The following is a 21,677-nucleotide window of genomic DNA, read 5'->3' as shown; positions in this document are numbered from 1 at the left end:
ATTCATGCATTTCCTAAGGGTTTTAATGATTAACACGAGTAAAGTGAAAAGGCTTCAGCAAGAATTAGAACCAGCTCATGGCCTTGGTTTATCAGGAGCATTCCACTCATTTCATGATTGATTAACTATGACAGAACAAGAATTCTAACTTTAATAGGGAAGCTGTTTTTGCTTAAAAGGTTTTAATTCCAGTCACTACTTAAATGTAAGGTCATCTGAGACTAAATAAGCAAAACGTCGAGAATATAAAGCTATTTTAGCAAACTTAAATTTTATGTTAGATCCAACAATTTAATCTTCACACTCACTACCTACTTATATATCACAAAACAAAATCAAATCTTCTGCTTAGTTCATATCAAATATCATAATCATCCTTTTTTTTTTTATATGTTCTATCATGTTGGCATGAGTCATAGAAATTAGGCCTCATCAAAAGTATTGAATAGAATCCAATCAAAAAACAAGTTAAAAAGGCTACAATACAGATATAGTGACTTAGTATTTATAACTGAAATGGACTACGCAGAGCATCCCAAGCATATAGTAAAGAGCTAAAATGTAAATACAAAGATAAACTACCCTAAGTATATAAAAAAAAAATTGATCCCTAGTTATCTTTATGTTGTAAGAAAGCATTTTGGTAAAGGTCTTGATTCACCAACTTAATTTTCTAAGAAGCAACTGTTCTTATACACTAACAACATAACTATTACGGAGTTGTTAAACTGATTCATCTTTTACTATCTTAAATGTTTCCTGTAACCTTGAGTGGGAAGGTTATTGTTGCAGCAAATTTTACTGTTTTCCTATAGTTAAACCATTCAATTGTGAAGTAGAATGAAATCTGTCAGACAGAGTTATGAACCATGCAGTGGGAAGTTTTTAGCTCATTATCAAGGTAGTCAATATCCTATAAAAAGAATTTATCATTGAGATTAGTTATTCAGTGGCATCAACAACATGAAAAATATAATAGTTAAGTTAGTGTTAACATTTAATCAAAACTTTAATTAGAAATATCTATGCAGTGAGGAAAAGACAACATTAACTCAATGACTAATATTAGTTTAATGATTTCAGTAAACATGGAAGACAACCCAACATGTGTTAATATTATTAAACCCCCTTGGAAAAATCTAAGCTTTGCTGTACTTACCATAGTAATGAAGAGAGAACCACTGAGTGGATGTACGAGGGGTGTATGAAAAGTCTTGAGCCTCAAAAAAAAACAAAATATGGTACAAGACTTCTGATGAAGGTACAAGACTTCAAGGCTCAAAATTTTTCATAGACCCCCCCCCCCCTCATATAATACTGTACACTGATAGGTATGAAAAATTAACACATGAAAAAAACTATATCACAGAGGACGATTACTCAATGATGTTATTTGTTTGAAAAACAACAGATGAATTTGTTAACCAATTTAATGTGACATCTCAATGCCTACAGTACAGAGAGACTCAATATAGCAATGAAATTAACCTCATCAAACTATCTTCTCTAAAAATGTGGTCCTTATGTTCATCCTTTTGTTACCATATATTGTAATAAAATACACTGTGTGACTGAACTGGCTTTTAAAATAGTCGAAGACAATAAGAAAAACAACTAACTTCTTCAATATTAAAGCTGGTGTCTGAAACCTAATTAAAAAAAAGTTCTTACATAAAATTATGATAAACCTCTTCAACTTAAATATAAACACTAAAATTAATAAACCTCACCCTCAATAAAAAACTAATGAGAACGCCAATTAAGCAATTTTTTAAATCACTTACGTCTGTGTTATAAATCTACTCAACTTTAAATGAAAGCTTTCTGAAATCCTTATGCTTTAGCACAAATTAAGGTGACTGAACTATTATATACAATGAATAATTGCATTTAAAAGCTCCTACATAAAAAGAAAAAAGAAACGAATATAAAAGTGGACTATTTTTTTTTAAGTACCATTAAGTGTCTATGAACCAATTTTTTTAATCAGTAACACAAAAATGTTAATGGCTTTTATATAGCTACGAAATGATTTCAAATATGATATATACCAGGGTAAAAAAAAAAAAAAAAAGAAATTGCTGTGAATCACTAGTGAAGAAAGCCTGTGGTGGAAGTAAACTAAGAAAAACTTGTAAGAAAGTAATCAGACATTATGATGCAGGGGCTTAATGAAAGGCTGGGATGATCAAAGATAAAATCAACTTGAACATAAAAACACTAAAATCTATTTTTATAGAACAGTGGAACATTTGCTCAATCCTTGTCAATATATAATCACAAAGTGCAAAAATTCAAAATATATTACATAAGCTGTAACACACTGCCATTAAAATTCTATAAATCTGTTAACATTTTTTTTTTCACATTGCATCAAAAAGTATTGCATAACTAAAAGGTCCCAGGAAAATTCCAATATCTTAAATTTACAGAAAAGAAAAATAGAAAGTAAAATAGTCCAACAACAAAATGGGCATGGATTTCTTTTTCTCTCTTTTAAACAAATATCTTTTTGAATAAAGTCTTAATGTAGAAAATCACTTGTATAGGATGGAAATGAGTAGTATTTTTTTTTAGAGTTCGTTGCTACTATACTGAGAAAAATTCTGAATAGAATTTTTCATAGCAATTCAAAGAAAGAAAAATGCTTGTTTATTTGCAGTGAGATGTATAGATAGGAAAATGGATTTGAGTCTATAAATATTAAAAAGCAAAATTTGTTGCATGAATAAAATTTGTTACAATAGCACTTGTGTAATTCAGGACTAGATACATTAAAATGTTGAGAGATATGAACAGCATGGCATTATGGAGATTGAGAGAAAACTTTTCTTTCGTCAGTTGTTAATGGTTGAATGTCAACTACTCGGTACCAAAGAACATTCAAAAACTATCAGCGTTAACTTAAAATTCCAGTTCAATATATCATCTTTTATTTTAATTCTGTCAATATAGTTAGTTACTGATATTACTGAAGTATTATAAATACATCCCATTGAATGCTTTAAGTATAAGTTCAGAAGCCTAAGCAGTTCTGATATTAAACCATTCTCAAAACTTGTACTCAACTATTATTCTGACTATTAAAATTTCCCAACTCAGAGGCCTTAGCTCTTTGGAATGTTGCAACAAGTAAGCCATCATTTATAAGTAAACAAGTATTTAATAGATACAATGGTTAAATTATGAATAGTAACCAATTACCAAATTACTATTAGATATGATTCTGTTTTAATAATGTTCACTCATTTTTTACATCCATTTTTTTTACTAATGCTAGTACAGCTTAGATAAATTGTCATTAAGGCATTATTTTACAACTAGATACCCTTCTTGTCACTAATCTTTACCTGTTTTTCAAGTAAGGGATATATTATTCCACATGTCTTCAAAGGTGAAAAGTCAGTGGACAATCAAATGGCACGAGATTTGACAATAATGTCACTGCACACAACTGAGCAATTTTTGGAGAAGCATTAATGTAATCATACATAAATACAATGGGCTTCTTTCAACACACATGCATACAATAGGCTCGTGTCTTCAAACATATTCACTCGAAACTTTGGTTGGTCCAAGGCTATAGTAGAAGACATTTGTCCAAGGTGCTGTGCAGTGAACATGAACCTGAAACTATGCAGTTCATTAATAAGCTTCTTAACTACACAACTATGACCAAAACCTACAATACACAGGATTTCCAGATAATTGTCATTTTGAGTTTATTCATATTCTTGCTAATCTATACCTGTAAAGTAACTTTCAGTCAATATTTTAATATAAATTAATCAACCAGTATTCATTTATGGCATTCTTATGTCATTAATATTTGATTGTGTACCATTTAATAAATGCCATCTTCTATTACTTTCTGTAGTGCATATACTAATTTATTTTTTCATCAATTCTACCTTTCTTTACTAATTTTAGCTGTTTAAGATGGAGCGTTTATTGAAAGTGAAATTTATTAATATAAAAAGTATTACAATATCATCACAAATTGGTTCAGAATGGAGAAGTGATAACTTCTTTACTACTGTGTACATGTAATGACAAGAAAGTAAAAAGACACCACATACTTTATCTATAAAATATTCTTCACATTGTGTTCCCACATTTTGAAGGATTTTGCAAACAAGGACTGCCTTTCAACTGAATCTTATGCTCATTGACAGCAATTTTTTTGCATTGATGAAATTGCTAAAATTGCCAGTAAATGGAAAACTGATGTGATAAACCATATTTCCAAGTCAACACTCCACACATTTATTTGACCTTCAAATTTTATTTATTTCAACTACTATTACTTTCTTTCTATCAAATAAATCTTTAACAAAATTTTGGGAAAATGCATCCAACACTAATTTATAAAATTGAGTTCCAACTGCCAGAAAGTTTTAATCATCTTAACTTTGTCCCAAACAAAAACTTCCCTTGTATCATCACTACTAATCCAAAAAAGACCTCACACTAACCTTTCCATGATAGATCATTGAAGATTTCTTTTTAACAATGATAAATAGGCAACTGTCTGGAACCAGTCAAAAAATAAATAAATAAATAAATAAATAAAACTACAAAGTTGCTTCACTCTTTCTATATTCCATGTCTCTTTAATTGGAAACAAAAGACTTTTGAGAAGATAATTTAATGTATTCATATAACCTAAAATCTAATATTGACTGTTTTTTCATAGCCCAACTATAAAAATCTGATTTCACTACCCTTTCCAATGAATATCAATGGTTGCTTATTTTGGCAATGATTTATTTTTTGAATTCAGTGGAAAAAAAAAAGATTTAGTACACTATAACAATCAATATCGATAATGATTTATAAAAAAGAAAAAAGAGAAAAAAAACTTGTTGCAACATTACAAAGAGCTAAGGTCTCATTTTGCTTTTGTTTTGAATAAACAATTCTTTCCTATCAAAGAACTCTAAACACCCTTCTCCAACAGCACCATCACCAAATATTATAGAATCTATATAAATCTCAACAATAATTCCTAAATTCAAGTCCCAGTGCAGAATCTAAGCTCTTACAACAATCATTGACTAATATAAATTAATTAAGGTTTCATTAATCATAGTTTCATCAATGAATGTTATTCATATGACTAGTTTTCAACTTTAAAACAATTATTCTGCTCTAGCAAAAAAAAAAACAAAAAAACAAAAGCTAAAATATTTCAATGACAATAAGCACTTCTAAAGTTTAATTTTCTATCAGAAACAAAACCTTTTTTGAGTATCATCTCTTTTTAATTTTGTAGAATAATGTTACTACAAAGCATGCTTGTCCATTTACACATTTTTCATCTGAGAGTCTTTCAAAAGTTCAACTTCATCCATTTGTTTTATGTCCCTCTCCTTATGTTAGCATCCTGTCACTAACCCATACCTGTGTTTTCAAATAAGTCGATTATCATTCCACTCATCTTCAAAAGCACAGAGCTACCACAGGATTTGTTACCATCAGTAGCATTACTTAACCCAGCCATATCTGGCCCAAATATTCAACCTGTTTTACATTCAAATTGACTAGATCTAACCTCTTACAGTTACCCTACAATGCCATTCTAAAAATAAACAGCCAGATCATCAAAATCTCAACTACAAGATAATGCATGATTCTAAATAAAATTAGCATTCAGATTACTCTGTCAAATGTAATATCTATTTACTCAAAGTCTAAATATAAGTTTGAAATGAATTAAAGAAGGCGAGGTGAGGCAGAGAAAGAGATGAATGAGTGTTGTAGCTTTTTACTGAGCAGAAATTTGCTCCTTCTGTAACATTAAGATATGAGAACCTGTTTTCAAAAAGCTGGAATTCTTCAAAGCAACAACAAAAATAGACAGTGTATGACAAATTTTAAAACCTACATTGTCTAGACAGATTTCCGTAACTAAATCTTACAATGACAACTACTTTCTATTGAGATCATGGCAGCATATCCAAATATGGTTATCAGTTTGGTAGACCATTAAATTTATTTGTGTTTTACTGTCAGATAAGGAGATCATGAGCTCATGTTTTGGAAGGAGCCTTGTTTTAATTACCTAAGTAATGCTTTTATTTTTAAATAATGCATTGAGTTATAAAACATAGTTATCTATTATCTATAAGTATTAATGATAGTTTAGAACAAATAAGAAAAGTGATGATAATATGTTTTTAACTAACAAAATTAGTTGGGGGGAGGGGGCCTCTATCAGTCAAGGTTGACCTTCAATCTGCATCTTTATGCATAGACTAGGCAATTTTTTTTTTTTTTAAGCAAGATTAGCAGTTGCCCATACCCGAAAGCCTCTCCACTTCACACCACAAATATTATCTAAATGAAAGGTAACTGCATTGGGATCAATACAGCTTAGCACCAGCTTCATAGCAGGTGATGCTTTCAAAATGCAAAGAGAGCCACAAAAAGATACTGCAAGGCAACTTGCTCAAATGACTAACAGTTCTAATCCATGCTCTAAGTTGGCCCCTATTTTTATTGATTCCTAAAGGATGATAGGCAGAATAAATATCAGTAGAATTTGAACTCAGAAAGAGAATCAGAACAAGTACTGTAGGGCATTCTACCCAATGCCTTAACAATCCTGCTTTTTGGCCACCTTTAAAATTAGGGTAATTACCTACATATTCTTATGCTGGGTTAATCAATTTTCCCCTCAATGTTTTTAAACTGCTTTGATCTGGAGAAAAGGGATGTACCACTGGCTTTTACAGGTTACACACACACACACACACACACACACACACAAATCCATCATAATTTTACATATGCTTTTCATGCTGGCATGGTTAGATGGATTTTCACATTACAAGTCAGTTCTTATTCAGATTTAATGTCCTCCTAGACATGTTGAAGGAGCATGTCTCACTTGTGCATTTAATTTTTTAGCATACTTTCTATAGTTGAAAGCCCTTCTTTTGATCAACCACTTTATGTGTAGGTGCATATGAGCATATATACACACATATCAATTGATAATGACATTTAACATTAACAATCCAAAGATTCTAGCCCACCATAATAATAATATACATAACCAATAACCACTTCATCCAGATGACTGAAGTTTTAGAAACATTAATTGGACATAAAAACTAACAATCCCTACATAAAATGCAACGGTCTGTTGAAGAAATGTATAGATGTTTCAATTATTCAATGTCAGAAAGAAATGGACATGTAAAACCAAGTCAAAAAAATTTTGAGATTTATTCCAATACTATTAATATGGTTTCAACATTAAAATCATTTTTAATGCCTGTGGCAACGTACATTTTGTAGCATTGCTTTGGCACCATTACTAGCTCATAGTTACTGACTGGTACAAATGAAGAGTCAAATTACAGTCTATAATTCTTCAAGACATCCAGCACATAATATATGTATTGCATACCCTTTTCACAAAGTAATTTTTCTCACTGGATCACAGATTTGATGATGGTAATAAACACTTATAACCAACAATCTGTCTTACTCTTCTACTTCTGTTTTGGAAACAAGGAAATCTTTATATCATCTAACCTGTTAAAAAAAAAGCAATTTCCCACACCCCACTATTTTAAAACAAATAAATAAATAAACTGAGGATTTCACTGGGTAACATAGTATTAGGTACACTGTTTGAAATTATGATGAAATGGTCAGAGCTGGAGTACTTTGATCATGGATCTGCTTGATCAGAGTTGAGCTGGAGCTAAACAACTATGTTTCATATCAAAGAAATTCTCTCATGCTTTTTTTCTTTACTAAGTTTGGAGGAAGGGGCAGATGCAATCCTCCTTGCAGGCCCTCATAGGATATAAAATAACCATTATTGTGTCCAGGTTGTGATTAGTTTGAAATATATGTAGTTGAAACATATAGTACACCATACTGCAAATAAAATACATGTTCATGATTTCATTAACATCTTAATATTTCATAGAATTAGCTTCTAACTCAATTCATTGTTTTTAACATTATCAATGAATAACTTTCATTCTGGTATATGGCACTCTTCTGTCCAAACTAACATTATTTAGCAAAAACTAGAACACTTGTATTTAGTAAAGCTTCAAGCTATGCATGCCTGCATATATGCCTGCTTACATACAGTATAACATTTCAAGTTCTGTCCTGCAATACAAAACTTTAGAATAAACTATTAAACATATAATACGATTCTATCATATACCCTTCTTTTCTTAACATTAGGATTGGTTGAACTGGCTTGAATATTAAAGCTCCATGACCATCTGAGTGACTCAAAGATTTTTCTCTTTAACCACTTCATAAGACTTTTTGAAAATAATATAATACATTAAGTAATGTTTTAGTACACAAAATGTTTTTAAGTGATGAAGCTCTTCTCTCGTCAAATGTAATGCTTGCTTATTCCCATTGTTTTGAATCAAATCATGCATTATCTTGGAGCTTGAATGTGATTGTTTGAGAAGTCAGATCTGGCCAGTTTGAGCATAAAAGAGGCAGAATATTTGGGTCAGATATGAACAGTTTACATACTAGATTTAAGGATCAAATTTTACTTTGTCCTTAAATGCAATGTAACTTTACTATCCAAGTTTTGCTGATTGTACAATTTTAACATCTTCTTCATTACCTGACTCACCTATGGAAATAGAATCCATTTGTTACTAACAAAAGAAATTTTCCCAATTACTTTATGAATCATACAATAACTTTTCATTAATTGTACCATGAAAAATTATCACCTAGGTAACAGATCTAATCTACTACTTTTTCCAAAAAGACATTTTAAAAGTACATGGTCTACAGTGTGTTATTGCTTGTATTTCAAAAGTGCATGTAGCACAGCAAACATTTTACTCTTAATAGAGTTTGCTTGAAATCTAATTACATCTTTTACACAACCACTGATTGGACTGACAATGTATTGAGTTCCTGTCTAATCTTTATATGCTAATCACAACCATTTTCCTGAAACCATTTGGTCTATGATGCCCTCGCCCCCACCTGTTCCTCCACCACCTACACAGTAATCATTTTCAGAACCTTCACAGTTATGAAAGCAGATCAAACTGCTTTCATAACACCCACACAAATCCTACAATGACAACCGAGTTGTTTGCATACAGAAGCATCTACAGGAGTTTAATCTTTAACTTCTTTATAATGGTTTCCAGGATTTAGAAGACAGGAAGTGGATTGAAATATGTCACTCAGTGTATTATCTTAATTCTGGTTTTAGTCCCTCTCTACATGATTTTCATAGCTTTCATGAGCCACTCATCAACATTTAGCCAGCTCACTGTCATAAAATAGCATTTAACAGAACTAGATAGATAGATAAGTAGACAGGGATATATGAACAGGTAAATATGTCAATATATATAAGCAAACAGATGATGGGTAGTTTGGGTTTGAATACAATTAATTTCCTTAACTACAAATTTCATTAATGTACACAGTGATAATCATTTTGTAATTAATATAGACTGTGAGAAGCATTCCCTGAATAGAATTATAAGTAACAAATACATTGAGCTTCTCTTCAATTCAGGACTGATAAGTATTAAAGTAATCTATAATGACATTCTTCAGTCAAAAATTTATTATAATAATCTTGCACCTATGAATAAACTGAAAACTACAAAGTAATATGATTAATTAGTGAATATAAACATTGTGCTTGTTATAGAAAGTATGAAGTAAACCTATTGATTTCCAATAGATTTCTGAAGAGAATAAGTAAACGAAACAGTATGTGAATGAACTTGCAGCAATGCAAGTTCTAACTGAGGTCCAACCTGTCCAGCCATGTACAATCAATCTCCCTTCAACTACAAGAATACAACGATGTATATAAAATAGAAGTAAATTAACTAGGACATTTTAGAAACCAAAATAAAGTCACATTTCAGAAGATTACATTTTGAATAAAGTGTAAGGCATATGTTAGTAAATTTTCTTCAGTGTGTGAACATCAGTAAAATAAAACTAACAATTTATGATGAGAGAACAATCACACACACACACACTTTCTCTCTTTTCCTCCCCTTGTTCATATCGAATACTAATATTTCTTGTTTAAGTGTATACAATGAAGTAGTATATTTATTTATCTATAACCCTTACTGTATTTGTACCCTAATAATTTATGTTGAACTATTAACCCTTTACTGTTATGCAAATGAGTTGTCCCTAGGCACACGTTTGCTTGAAATTTAATACATAACTTTCTATAGCTATATTTTAGCATCTAGAGGGAGAAAGAGGTGACTCCTGATAAGATTGAAATGCTGAAGCTAGTCTGGCTTTCATCTCAAGCCGTCAAAAAAAAAAAAAAAAAAAAAAAAAAAAAATCAGTCAGATTCATTGCATATGGATAAGATTCCATATACATACACACACACATCCATGTCAGTATAAGTAAAAATTATGATTATGATTATGATGTGTGTGTGTGTGTGTGTGTGTGTGTGCATATACATTTGTTAATTTTTATGTCTGCTTTTTGCCATGCTAGTATGGGTTAGATGAATGAGTATATCATTGAGCCACTGTTTCATAGCTAGATGTCCTCTGTGTCTTTTAGCCATGCCTGTTTTTCAAGTAAGGAGTCTTTTATTTCACAAGTTTTGATGGCACAAAGTTAACAGATAATTTGTTGATAGGAAAACTGACATCAAAGTGTGTAGCTCACAATTTTTGGAGAAGCACAACATATAAACAATCACAGAAGCACACACACATACACATACTATTATATTATATATGATGGGTTTCTTTCAGTTACTGGTGACTAAATTCACTCAGAAGGCTTTGATTGGCCTGGAGCTATTGTAGAAAACACTTACCTAAGTGCTACACAATAGGACTAAACTAATAACTATGTGGCTGGGAAGCAAATTTCTTAAATACGGTTGAGTGTGTGTGTGTGTGTATGAGAGAAAAAGAGGGAGGGGGGAGACCCAGAAAGGTATTTTTACATGATGCAAAAATATTTTTGCATGCCTTATTAAATATTTTATACATATACACATACGTATGTATAAAATATTGCTGATAAGGTGTTCAAGTTATAAAGTGATCATACACTAGACTGAAACCTTAAATTTACATCCAATTTTCATGCCTTAATAGCTTAGTTCTACCAATGTCTCTTTACTTAATGCATCTTTTTTTCTCTTTTATTGAAAAAATATAAAAGGAACAAAGAAAATTATATAGGACATATATCTTACAAAGTAAAATGAAAACAAAAAAAAAAACTTCAGAAAAATAAATATCAAAGCATATGGGACTTATATGGAATAAAATTATATACTTGAAGAAGCCTAAATATTCTAACATATGAAGATATTCAAAAATAAAATTGGTAAAGTATTATTGAGCACCAAAGTCAAAAGGTGGGAACATATTCAGCTGTACTCTGATTATAATACCCAGGCATTTAAAAAATTTCTCTGAGATTTTTACTAGAAAATGCTTTTCATGAATGCAATTGAAAATGAAACTTTAAAGCATTAACACAGATGTAATTGGTGCTGCCATAGGCAAAGCTTTTGCACAAATATTTCCTTTCATTGAAAGAATCAGTTTTTTTTTTTCTTTCCTTTTCAAAAAGCAACTGAATACTATCTTACATAGATTAAAGTGAGAAAAAGAATGAGAGAGTAAGATAAAAATGAAGAAAACAAAGGCGTAAGAGAGGAAAATGCATGTGTATTTTAGGGATGGAGAAAAAATATTAGAAAGAGAAAGTTGTCATGATGGGTAAAAAAATGTCCCAAATATTTAATGAAAAGAAATTTATATTTAGCTTCTACAAATTCTAACACCTAATCAATTTGCCATCATCTTGCTTTCAACTTATTCTTTCCATTTAGATGTATATAATAAAGTATAAAACTTCAAGGCTGTAGGCTTGATGTCTCTTCACAGAGTTGTGACACAGAGTTATGATGGTAATCAGAAGGAAAGCAATTAAAATCTAAATGTTACTTGATACAATAATATTATCCAGTGGGCTTTGTTGTATTTTGTTTCCTTGTCTGCTTCATACAACTGACTGGTTTCAATACATTTCTTTATTTTATATATAGGTGTAGGAGTGGCTGTGTGGTAAGTAGCTTGCTTACCAACCACATGGTCCCAGGTTCAGTCCCACTGCATGGCATCTTGGGCAAGTGTCTTCTACTATAGCCTTAGGCCGACCAAAGCCTTGTGAGTGGATTTGGAACTTAGCGGTTCGGCAAAAGAGACCGACAGAATAAGTACTAGGCTTTTAAAGAATAAGTCCTGGGGTCGATTTGCTTGACTAAAGGCGGTGCTCCAGTATGGCCATAGTCAAAAGACTGAAACAAGTAAGAGAGTAAAAGAGTATATATATATACACACACACACACACACACACACACACACATTGTTTGCACTAAATAAAATCATATTTTAACTAGGGTCTTACTTACATGTGATAAGCAGCATGCGGATGCATAGGTTAAATGTGTGCAATAAATATGTAGTAGTATGAAAAGTTTAAAACCATATCAAGGTGGGGCAGTGGAACAGCGTATTCAAAACTCCCAAGACCTCAGAAAATGTTTTCATACATAGCTTTCACAAAGGAGAAGTCCTCCGACCTACAAAGAAACTCTGTGCCTCCAAATAAAATTCCTCCCAGATGCCCTAAGAGTGTTATGTGTGTATGGTGAGGGTATGTATGCTAGTGCATGGTGAGAATGAATATGTGCATGGCGAGAGTGATAACATGTGGTGAGAGTGAGTACATGTAGTAAGAATGAGTATGCATGTGGTGAAGCAATGTACGTGTGTGGGGAGACTGTGTATGTGTGTGGGGAGACTGTGTACGTGTGTGGGGAGACTGTGTACGTGTGTGGGGAGACTGTGTACGTGTGTGGGGAGACTGTGTATGTGTGTGGGAAGACTGTGTACGTGTGTAGGAAGATTGTATGTGTGTAGGAAGACTGTGTGTGGTGACATGGTATAAGTGTGTGGTGGCATGGTGTATGCGTGTGGCGAGATAATGTATGCGTGTGGCGAGATAATGTATGCGTGTGGCGAGATAATGTATGCGTGTGGCGAGATAATGTATGCGTGTGGCGAGATAATGTATGCGTGTGGTGAGGTAGTGTATGTGTATGGTGAAATAATGTACATGTGTGGAGAGACTGTGTCGTGAGATGATGTACATACTGTGAAAGTATGTACGTGTAGTGAAAGTATGTACTTATGATGAAAGGGTATACTTATTGTAAGAATGAGGAGTGTGTGGATGTAAATCATATGTGTGTGTTGTGTGTGCATGTACATGTGATGAGAGTGACTGTTTAATAAGAGTGGGGTGTGGTAAGAGAGTGTGTACATGCACATGTGTGTAGTGAGGATATGTGAGAATACATACGTGCAAGCAAACAGCAAAATAAAAAAATATGGCATAAGAGAAAATGGTTAATATTATTCATTCATAGTCTGACATCTAAATGTTACTGAGAACAACACAATTTGATAAGATGTGAAGTGAATAATCATTAATGGAAGATGAAAAAAAAAACAAACAAACAAAAAGAAAATCATATTGTTGGTTCTTTGTTTAAATTAACATGACAAAACTTAAAATATTCAAAGATTACAGAATTATGGATTTAAAAACAAATAAATAAATAAATGAAAAAATTTTTTTTTATTTTTTAAATTCGTTTCTTTAATCTTCATTGAAAAACCAACCAAAGAGATTCAGCAAATCAAAACCTTTGTCAGTAGATTTGTAGAATAGTTCAGTTAATTTTAATTCTTCAAACAACAAGATGAATATTTAGAAAAAAAAAAAAATTAAATAAATAAAATCAAAATTTCAAAAAGAGAGGAAAAAAAAAGTTTGCTTAATGAAAGATAACCAGTAACAACAAGAACAACAATTTTATCTGGCTATGATAACAAAATCCTCATCCTTATTCCAAGTATCCAATTTAATCAATTTTACATAGCAATGAGGAAAGTGAGAAACAGAATATGTATGAGTTGGGAAAGAGAGCAAGAGAATCACTGAATGAGGGATTTAAGCCATTCAAGTTAAGCTTTTAGATAGAAGAGCCTATGATTATTGTCATCCGAACATCCAGTAATGACTCAGGTGAAATTATAGAAATCAATGGACAGACAGTTGAGGCAAGCAACCAGCAGCAGTGGCAGAAGCTACAGTGGCAGAAGTATTGGCAGCTGTGGTAGGTGATAGTATAGTAATAACCGTGGTGGTGGTGGTGGTGGTGGTGGAGGTGGTAGAGCTAGCAAGTAGCATAAAGAGAGATAAAGATTACTTTGAGCAGAAATCTGCACTGTAAATCAAGACACATAACATGGAGAATAAAGAAAAGTTGAGATGGGGAAGGGAGGCGATTTTAATAAGGAAAGGAAAAGGATAAAGAAGGTGAAGAAACAGGAAGAAAGAAAAGACAAAACTAAAAATAAAAAGAGAGAGAGAAGTGCATTGGGTAAAGATGAGAAAAACAGCTGCCATTCTAAATGACTTCAGACACTTGTAAAAGTATAATAAAGAGCAAGGGGAGAAGGGAGGTAATAAATAGGTAACCCAACATTGTCAACAACCTTGTTGAAATTACCTAAGCAGAGAAATATAATAACAAAATTAAATATAAAATGGTTGATTACATAAATCAACGAATAGTAAAAAGAAACCACCTCAAACAACATCAACATTTCAAATCAGATAACAGCTGTGCTGTATTTGGTGAAAGCAGTTTAGAATGTTCAAGTTTTATGAAAATAAAAGTATAGAAGAAATCAGTGTATCCATTAATTTAATGTTTGTTTTTTAAAAAGTATATGGTGTGTTAATCTGAATATTTAAACTGTAGACATTCAAATTTTACAACTACTAGTTCTATTTACTGCATACATAAATTATCATCATTGTCATAAAGTCAATTCTTTATTTATCATTTTGGCACAGCTGGACATATGAACTACATTAGTAGATTGCAGCATGTCCCAATTTTCCCCATGTGGTTTCTATGGGTCAGATTCTCAAGATCTAATTGGTTTCCTTTTCCTTGTTTTTTTTTTTTTTTTTAAAGCTGCAAGACTCTTCCACTGACAGTTCACAACACTTTGTTCAACCAACACTGATATGTACATGCCAATATAATAGTCAGTCCTGTAAAATATTGGCCAAAACCACTTTCTTAGCTTACTTGTGCTCTGTCTTTCATGCATGTTAATGTTACACATTCGATGGGTTATACTTGCCTTATTTCACTTCAGCTTCCATGAATCATCCATCCACATTCAAGGTCTCTGTTTCACTATCATGCAATATCACACTCTTAGTACAAGCTTCATACAATTTGCATTTCACATATCAGAGTCGGAAATCTGCTTGTGAGCATGTGGAAACTTGCAGTTGGTCAAATTGTTAAGGTGCAAGCCCACTAACCAACAAAGCAGCAATTTATATGTAACTGCTGAGATTATGTTATGTCCCTGACAAAGACCATAGCTTAATCCATAGAGAGGCAAAGCTGAACACTATAAGATGCAGGAGCATGGTGTACTTTTAAGAAGTGTTTCTTTAGCTAAAAGTAGTAAACTTTAATTCTCCTTTGGCCAAAGCTGGTGAAAAGCATTCAATTTAAAGGAAAAGATAGTCGTCATTTGCTTCATTCCTGAAACTGAACCTCAGACAATATCCAACATCTGTTGGTAATCCCAGAGTCCCAAACTGAAAAATTTTATATAGACATGTAGCGAATATATAAAAATTATATAGACATGTAGTGAATAGTAGCGAATATATAAAAAATATAGAGGTATATAAAAATAAACACACACAATACATAAATAATATATAAATAAAAATAAGCAAAAATTATACATTAAAAAAGCTTGAATGACATTAAGAATTTTCATGTCATTAATATTATAAATTTACATTGTTTGGCATATCTGTGGCTGTATGGTTAAGAAGCTTGTTTCCCAACCGTGTACTCTTGGGTAAGTGTCTTCTACTATGACCCCAGGCTAACCAAAGCCTTTTGAGTTGGGAGACAGAAACTGAAAGAAGCTTGCTGTATATATGCACATGTGTGTGTGTGTGTGTGTGTGTGTGTGTGTGCCCTTGTTTTGACATCATAGGTGTAAATGAGCATCATCATCATACAAGCACTGTTATTTGTTTCCAGTCTTCCATAAAGAACACGTCAGGCCATGGGGGGTATATTACCTTGGTTGGAAATAGATAAGGATTAGCAACAGGAAGGGTAACCAGTCATTGAAAATCTGCTGCATTAAATTTCATGCAAGCATGGAAAAGTGGATGTTAAATGATGATGGTGATCTCTTGTTCCCATGAATTCTCTGACTGACAGAATATGATAGGATGATGTTTATTGGAAAGTAGGAAGAGGCGTAGAAATGTTGCCTAACCCTTTTGTAATGAAATAACACTCCCAATGTATTTCCACTGATTTTGAAAATAATCAAGAATTTAGAGGCATTTAGCCAAATAATTAACTTTTGCAATTATTTCTCTTTCAAAGCTGGTGTTTAGAATATATTTTATCTAAACATTCTTGCATACAATTATGGCAGAAAGTTTAAACTTATATATGAGCATTTTAAAATGAGCAATTTAGTATGAAAAGAACCAATAGAAGAGTGGGGATGATTGCATGCAGGATGTTATCAAAAGAATTAAGATAGGTTTCAGAAAATACTTAAAAAAAAAGAAAAAATTGTGAATAATGGAAATGTTTGGGATGAAATCTTGGGCAAGAACTGAGATATATGGAGGAAAAAAAAAGAAAAAGAAAGGGTTGTATAAACAAGCTTATATATTTTTCTAAGAGATATAGCACAATGTAGAAATTTAATGGATCTAAAATAAAATAAATAGACTTCACAACTTATAGAGTTAGTTATTAGAAAATGAGAATTTGTAGATATCAGCTCATTTGCAACTCATTGTCTGTATATTATTACTATGATATTTAATAACTGAGACATGTAATTTGTGAATCTTAATGCAGCCATAACTTTATCTAGGAAAGAACACTTGGTTTTCATCCCAATACTGCAGAGTAACTGGAAGGAATAAATATGAGGGAAAATCATTAACCTTATAGAATTCAGTTTGCAAAACTAAGCTAATAAAAACGTACCTTTCATGAAATGAGTAAATCTAAATAATTAAAACAAAATCAACATCTAGATTTTAAAATGGAGTTCAACTAAAAGAACATTATAACTTACAACAGTATTTCCAAGCAAATATAAACAACAGAAATCACATTTCTGCCTACGCATCTCTTTCTCTCTCCCCAACTAATACACCTACTGGCACGTTCAATTGCATTCATTCAACATATGAAAGTATATTTATATGTTCAAGAGAATTTATCAGAGGTTATTGCTCCAAACAGGTTATTGCCCCAAACTGTCAGCAAAGACTACTGGTTTCAAACTATCAGTTCTCATCAGGTGTCATGCAGCAAAAAGCATGGGCTTTGCCAAAGGTATCATAGAATTATTAATAAACTGACTGTCAAGTACAGCTGCTGGAGTCAATCTGATAGCTAGTGGCCAATAAGAGAATAAAAAGCTAGCTGACTAATATCTATGCATAGGATTATGACATTACAAAATTTTAAAACAAAGCAATTGAAAATTATGGGAAGAATTGATAACAATTGACCTAGCTTGTGCAAGAACTGTTCTTTCTTTATAAATTCCAGAGTATTTTTCAACTGTGATTTGTTCAGTAAATTTGTGTGTCTATGCATGTTCAAATGTGCACATTTATATAACCGATTTTTTAATGATTTAGCAAGGTGGAAGGAGAAGTTGGCATTGCCTTTTACAAGCCTTCCAAGATTGGAGAAATTAATACATTTGAATTCAGCTTAAAAATCTATAAATCAACATCAGCAGGAAAAACACAGGCAGAGAGTGAATTCCATAGGGTATGATATTCTGAGAAGAGGGGATCAGAAAAAGTGTTAGAGAGATAGAAAGAGAGAGGTGAAATTAGAGGTAAGTAGGTGTAGCTAGCTAAATGAGAAGATCTATATTAGTCTGAGTGTTAGTTTCAGTGTGCACAAGAAAACAAATGTGTGTTATGTGCAAGACAGTGAGTACACATATGATTATAAAACAAGCATGTGCGAAAATGTGTGTTTGCATATGAATTACTTGTAGTATGCATGTGTGAAAATGCGTATGTATATGTTCATATGTATTTGTAATTATCGACTAATGAGAAACAATACTCTAGGTAATTAATTCCAGTTCTCAGATATAACAATATATTATTACACTTATACATGCATACACACACACACATTAGTACTACAGAGCAAATGTATTGGGTTAAAAATAAAAATAATTTAATAAAATGAATATATTAAAATAAAAGTATCATATTATTGGTGGCAAAATTGATTCTAAAACAGATTCCATAATCTCAAATAGCTTACTTATTTTTTCTTTGTTTTGAGTATGTATATGCATATATGTCTGTCTGTGTGTTTATGTGCATGTAAGTATGAATGTATGTTTAGGAGGACGTATCATCATTTTATGTCTGCTTTTCTGTTTACATGGATTTAACAAAGTTTCTTTAGCACAACAGTTTACCGTTTCTTGTAGCCCTTTATTTCCTTTGTGAGGCTCATCCCATTTAGATTAGCTTTTATATCTCTTCGGCCTTTTTCTTCTACAAGTTCCTTACATTCAGAGTATTTGACCTTTTTACTCAATTGTCATCCCACAAACAAATTAGTACCAACACAGTCCACAGTATTGCACATTGCATCTGGTTCTACTTATACTCAGTCTTTTACTCCCAACTTATTTGTACTGCCATTCATGCACATCACTTTTCATCCAGTAGAACATGCTCACTTCATTCTTTTCTTCCCAATCTTTCGTACATCCTTCATATTCAATGCCCATGTTTTATTACCATTCAGCATCACACTTTGAACACAAGAATCATATAAGCTACTCTTCATTTGGCAGGAAAGTCCTTGTGTTGCTGATAAAATAGCAACCTGGAATTTTTCCCACCTTATCATTACTACAGCTACTATGCATTTGCAACACATCTACTGCTGATTAGATCACCTAAGTAACAAAAACTATTTACTTCTTGGGAGCCATCTGAACTCTTATAGTGCTAACTACTACCATGTATTTACTACATACAAAATATTTCTACTCTGTCAACCTGCTTGCTACTGCATCTTTTATGCACCCACAGCTTACATTTGGTACACAAGAAATTTCAAACAATTCCTTTTCTGTATATAGAACATAATCATATACTTGATGGAACTAGGAACCTGTCTCCTTTTCTGTTAACTAAAAGTTTTGATAGGTTTTAGACTTCTTGATTATAGGCTCTTGCATCCATGTTCTTCTCAGAGGATTCAGCAATGAGATTTAGGTCATTGGCATGCAGGGCTCACTATAGACAACCAGTATTCATTGCTTACTTTCACTTTACTGATGGCATCTTTCAAAATGGCTTGCATGACTTTCACAAGTCATTCATCTACTCCTAGCTTTCTTAGCAATTTCCACATTACACACCGTGTGTAATGTCCTCTCAAAGTAAATGAATGATAAGTATTGTTCATTAGGAAAGGACTTGGTATATACATCTGGTCACTTAGCCCGTTTCCAAGTGAGTATGGAATCACTCAGGCTTGCACATTTGCTTGTTTGGTGGCAAGCTAATTTACTGGAGTTAGCGTTAGTTTGTGACAGATCCTATTTCATTCCTTGTGTTGCATCAACAGATTCCATGCATGATGGAGCAGCCATCATAGTGTTGTCCAACATGTCTATTAAAGTCACTATGACAAGATCACTGTCATTTGTTACCAGGCCAGTTTGCAATAGGGTGTCATAGAAACAGTTCTTTTGCTCTTCTATCAATCCTAATTGTAAAACATATACATAAAAAAAAACTATTGCTGTCATCTTAGGTACAGGGTCATGTACTCTGACTAGTTCAATTGCTTTATCCATTTCTCAACCAACAAAATGCCTATTCTACCTACCACTAACCCCAGGCACTGTTATATGCCCAAAAGAATTTCTACTTGTGCTCTTTGCCCATGAAGAATCTGGCTGAGGCACATGGTACCTCTTGTACACAACACACATTTGCCTCTGTTCCAGCACCTCTACGATTTTGTCAGAACTACTTTCCATTGTTTGTGTATGGGTGTGTATGTGCATGTGTACATAAGTATGTATATATCTGCATGTATGTGTATGAATGTGTGTGTATAAAATACTCAGGTTTTGAAATCTACACATAATTAACTTTGATGGGCCTAGGGACAGAAAAAAATATTCCTTAGCAATCTTACCCTTGTTTGTAAAGTACATGTTCATGAGACATTTAGTGTACTTAAATTATTCCTTGAGCTGCTTCAAAGGATAGATGTAGAACTTGCTCCCAACTTATTCCCTGAGGTGATATGGAATAAAATAACCTAAAAAAATACAAGTGAATTCATTATGGAAAAATAATTAAGCAATGTAAGTTCATATAACTAAAAATACTTCATGCTTTTACTACTATCTTCCCATTATTTTGTAGGGAGGGAATAGTGAAAAAATTTTGCTTAATACGAAGTGATTTTTTTATATTTCATCATATGTAAGGTGAATGGGTGGATGGGTAGATTTCTTTTTTGTATATGTTTTAAATAGTGTTTGGTTTTTAATTAAAAATAGGAGAAATTCTGTTTTATTTGTCTTGCTGAGTTTTTAAAAATGTATTTGCAAAAGTATTATGGCTACATTAAACCTGGTTGTGTATCATAACATGTTTCACAGTTAATTAGCACTTAAGGATGAAAGAAAGAAAGAGAAAGATATTTACAGAATATATCTGAGAGATTGATATTTTAAAATCTGTATTAAAGTTACTGAATGTAACTAATTATATCTGATCCATTTATATGAAGGAGGAACAGATGAGTAAAAAGGAGAGAAAGAAGAGCAGAAGGGAGAGAGAGAAATATAAACAGTAAGATTGAGAGAAAGACAAAGAGTAAAGATATAAATAGTAAGAGAGATAAAGTGAGGGGGATAGGGAGTAAGAAGAATGAGTGATAAGAGACATAGGCTGTAAGAAGAGAGAACTAAAGAGTAAAGAAACACAATGGAAGAAGTAGTGGGTAAAAGGGAAAGAGAGAGAGAAAGGAGGAAGAGAGAGAGAGAAAGAATGAGGGAGTATAAATCATTTTAGAACTAAGGTACTTCTTAAATTTGAAGTAGTGAAATTGAAAATATGTCAATGAAATCAACACCACAGAATAAATTACGCAATAAACTATTTGAAGGACTAGATTAGTAAAAGGTGAAGTACAACTAACAGTAAATCCACAGTCTTGAAACATTCATGAAGCCACAACAAATGTTATTAACTACTCTGAATTTACTGTCTTCTGGTGGAGTAAGGATGTATAACAGATCTGTGTTGGGTCTGTCACCCATTATATTCCTGTTAACCCTTTAGCATTTAAACCGGCCATATCCGGCCAAAAGTATTCTGCCTATTCTATGTTCAAACTGACCAGATCTAATCTTTCACACCAACCCTACAATAACATTTTAAAGATTAACAGCTACCTCATCAA

At 32.3% G+C, this 21,677-nt stretch overlaps 1 protein-coding gene across 5 annotated transcripts in view; it reads right to left on the bottom strand.

Annotated features, from left to right (window-relative positions):
• Positions 1-21,677, bottom strand: part of LOC106882913 (uncharacterized) — a 168,593-nt gene that overhangs the window by 85,132 nt on the left and 61,784 nt on the right. For 3 of the 5 annotated variants that reach the window (XM_052968694.1, XM_052968696.1, XM_052968695.1), the window contains exon 2: positions 20,400-20,525. The exons of the other annotated variants lie outside the window; for them this stretch is intronic. In XM_052968694.1, the coding sequence (XP_052824654.1) occupies positions 20,400-20,424 (25 nt within the window). In that variant the 5' untranslated portion in view covers positions 20,425-20,525. The remainder of the gene's footprint in view (positions 1-20,399; positions 20,526-21,677) is intronic. 5 annotated transcript variants of the gene reach the window in all.

This window comes from Octopus bimaculoides, chromosome 6 (genome assembly GCF_001194135.2).
Source record: "Octopus bimaculoides isolate UCB-OBI-ISO-001 chromosome 6, ASM119413v2, whole genome shotgun sequence".
NCBI lineage: Eukaryota > Metazoa > Mollusca > Cephalopoda > Octopoda > Octopodidae > Octopus > Octopus bimaculoides.
This window is presented reverse-complemented; position numbering and strand designations above follow the sequence as displayed.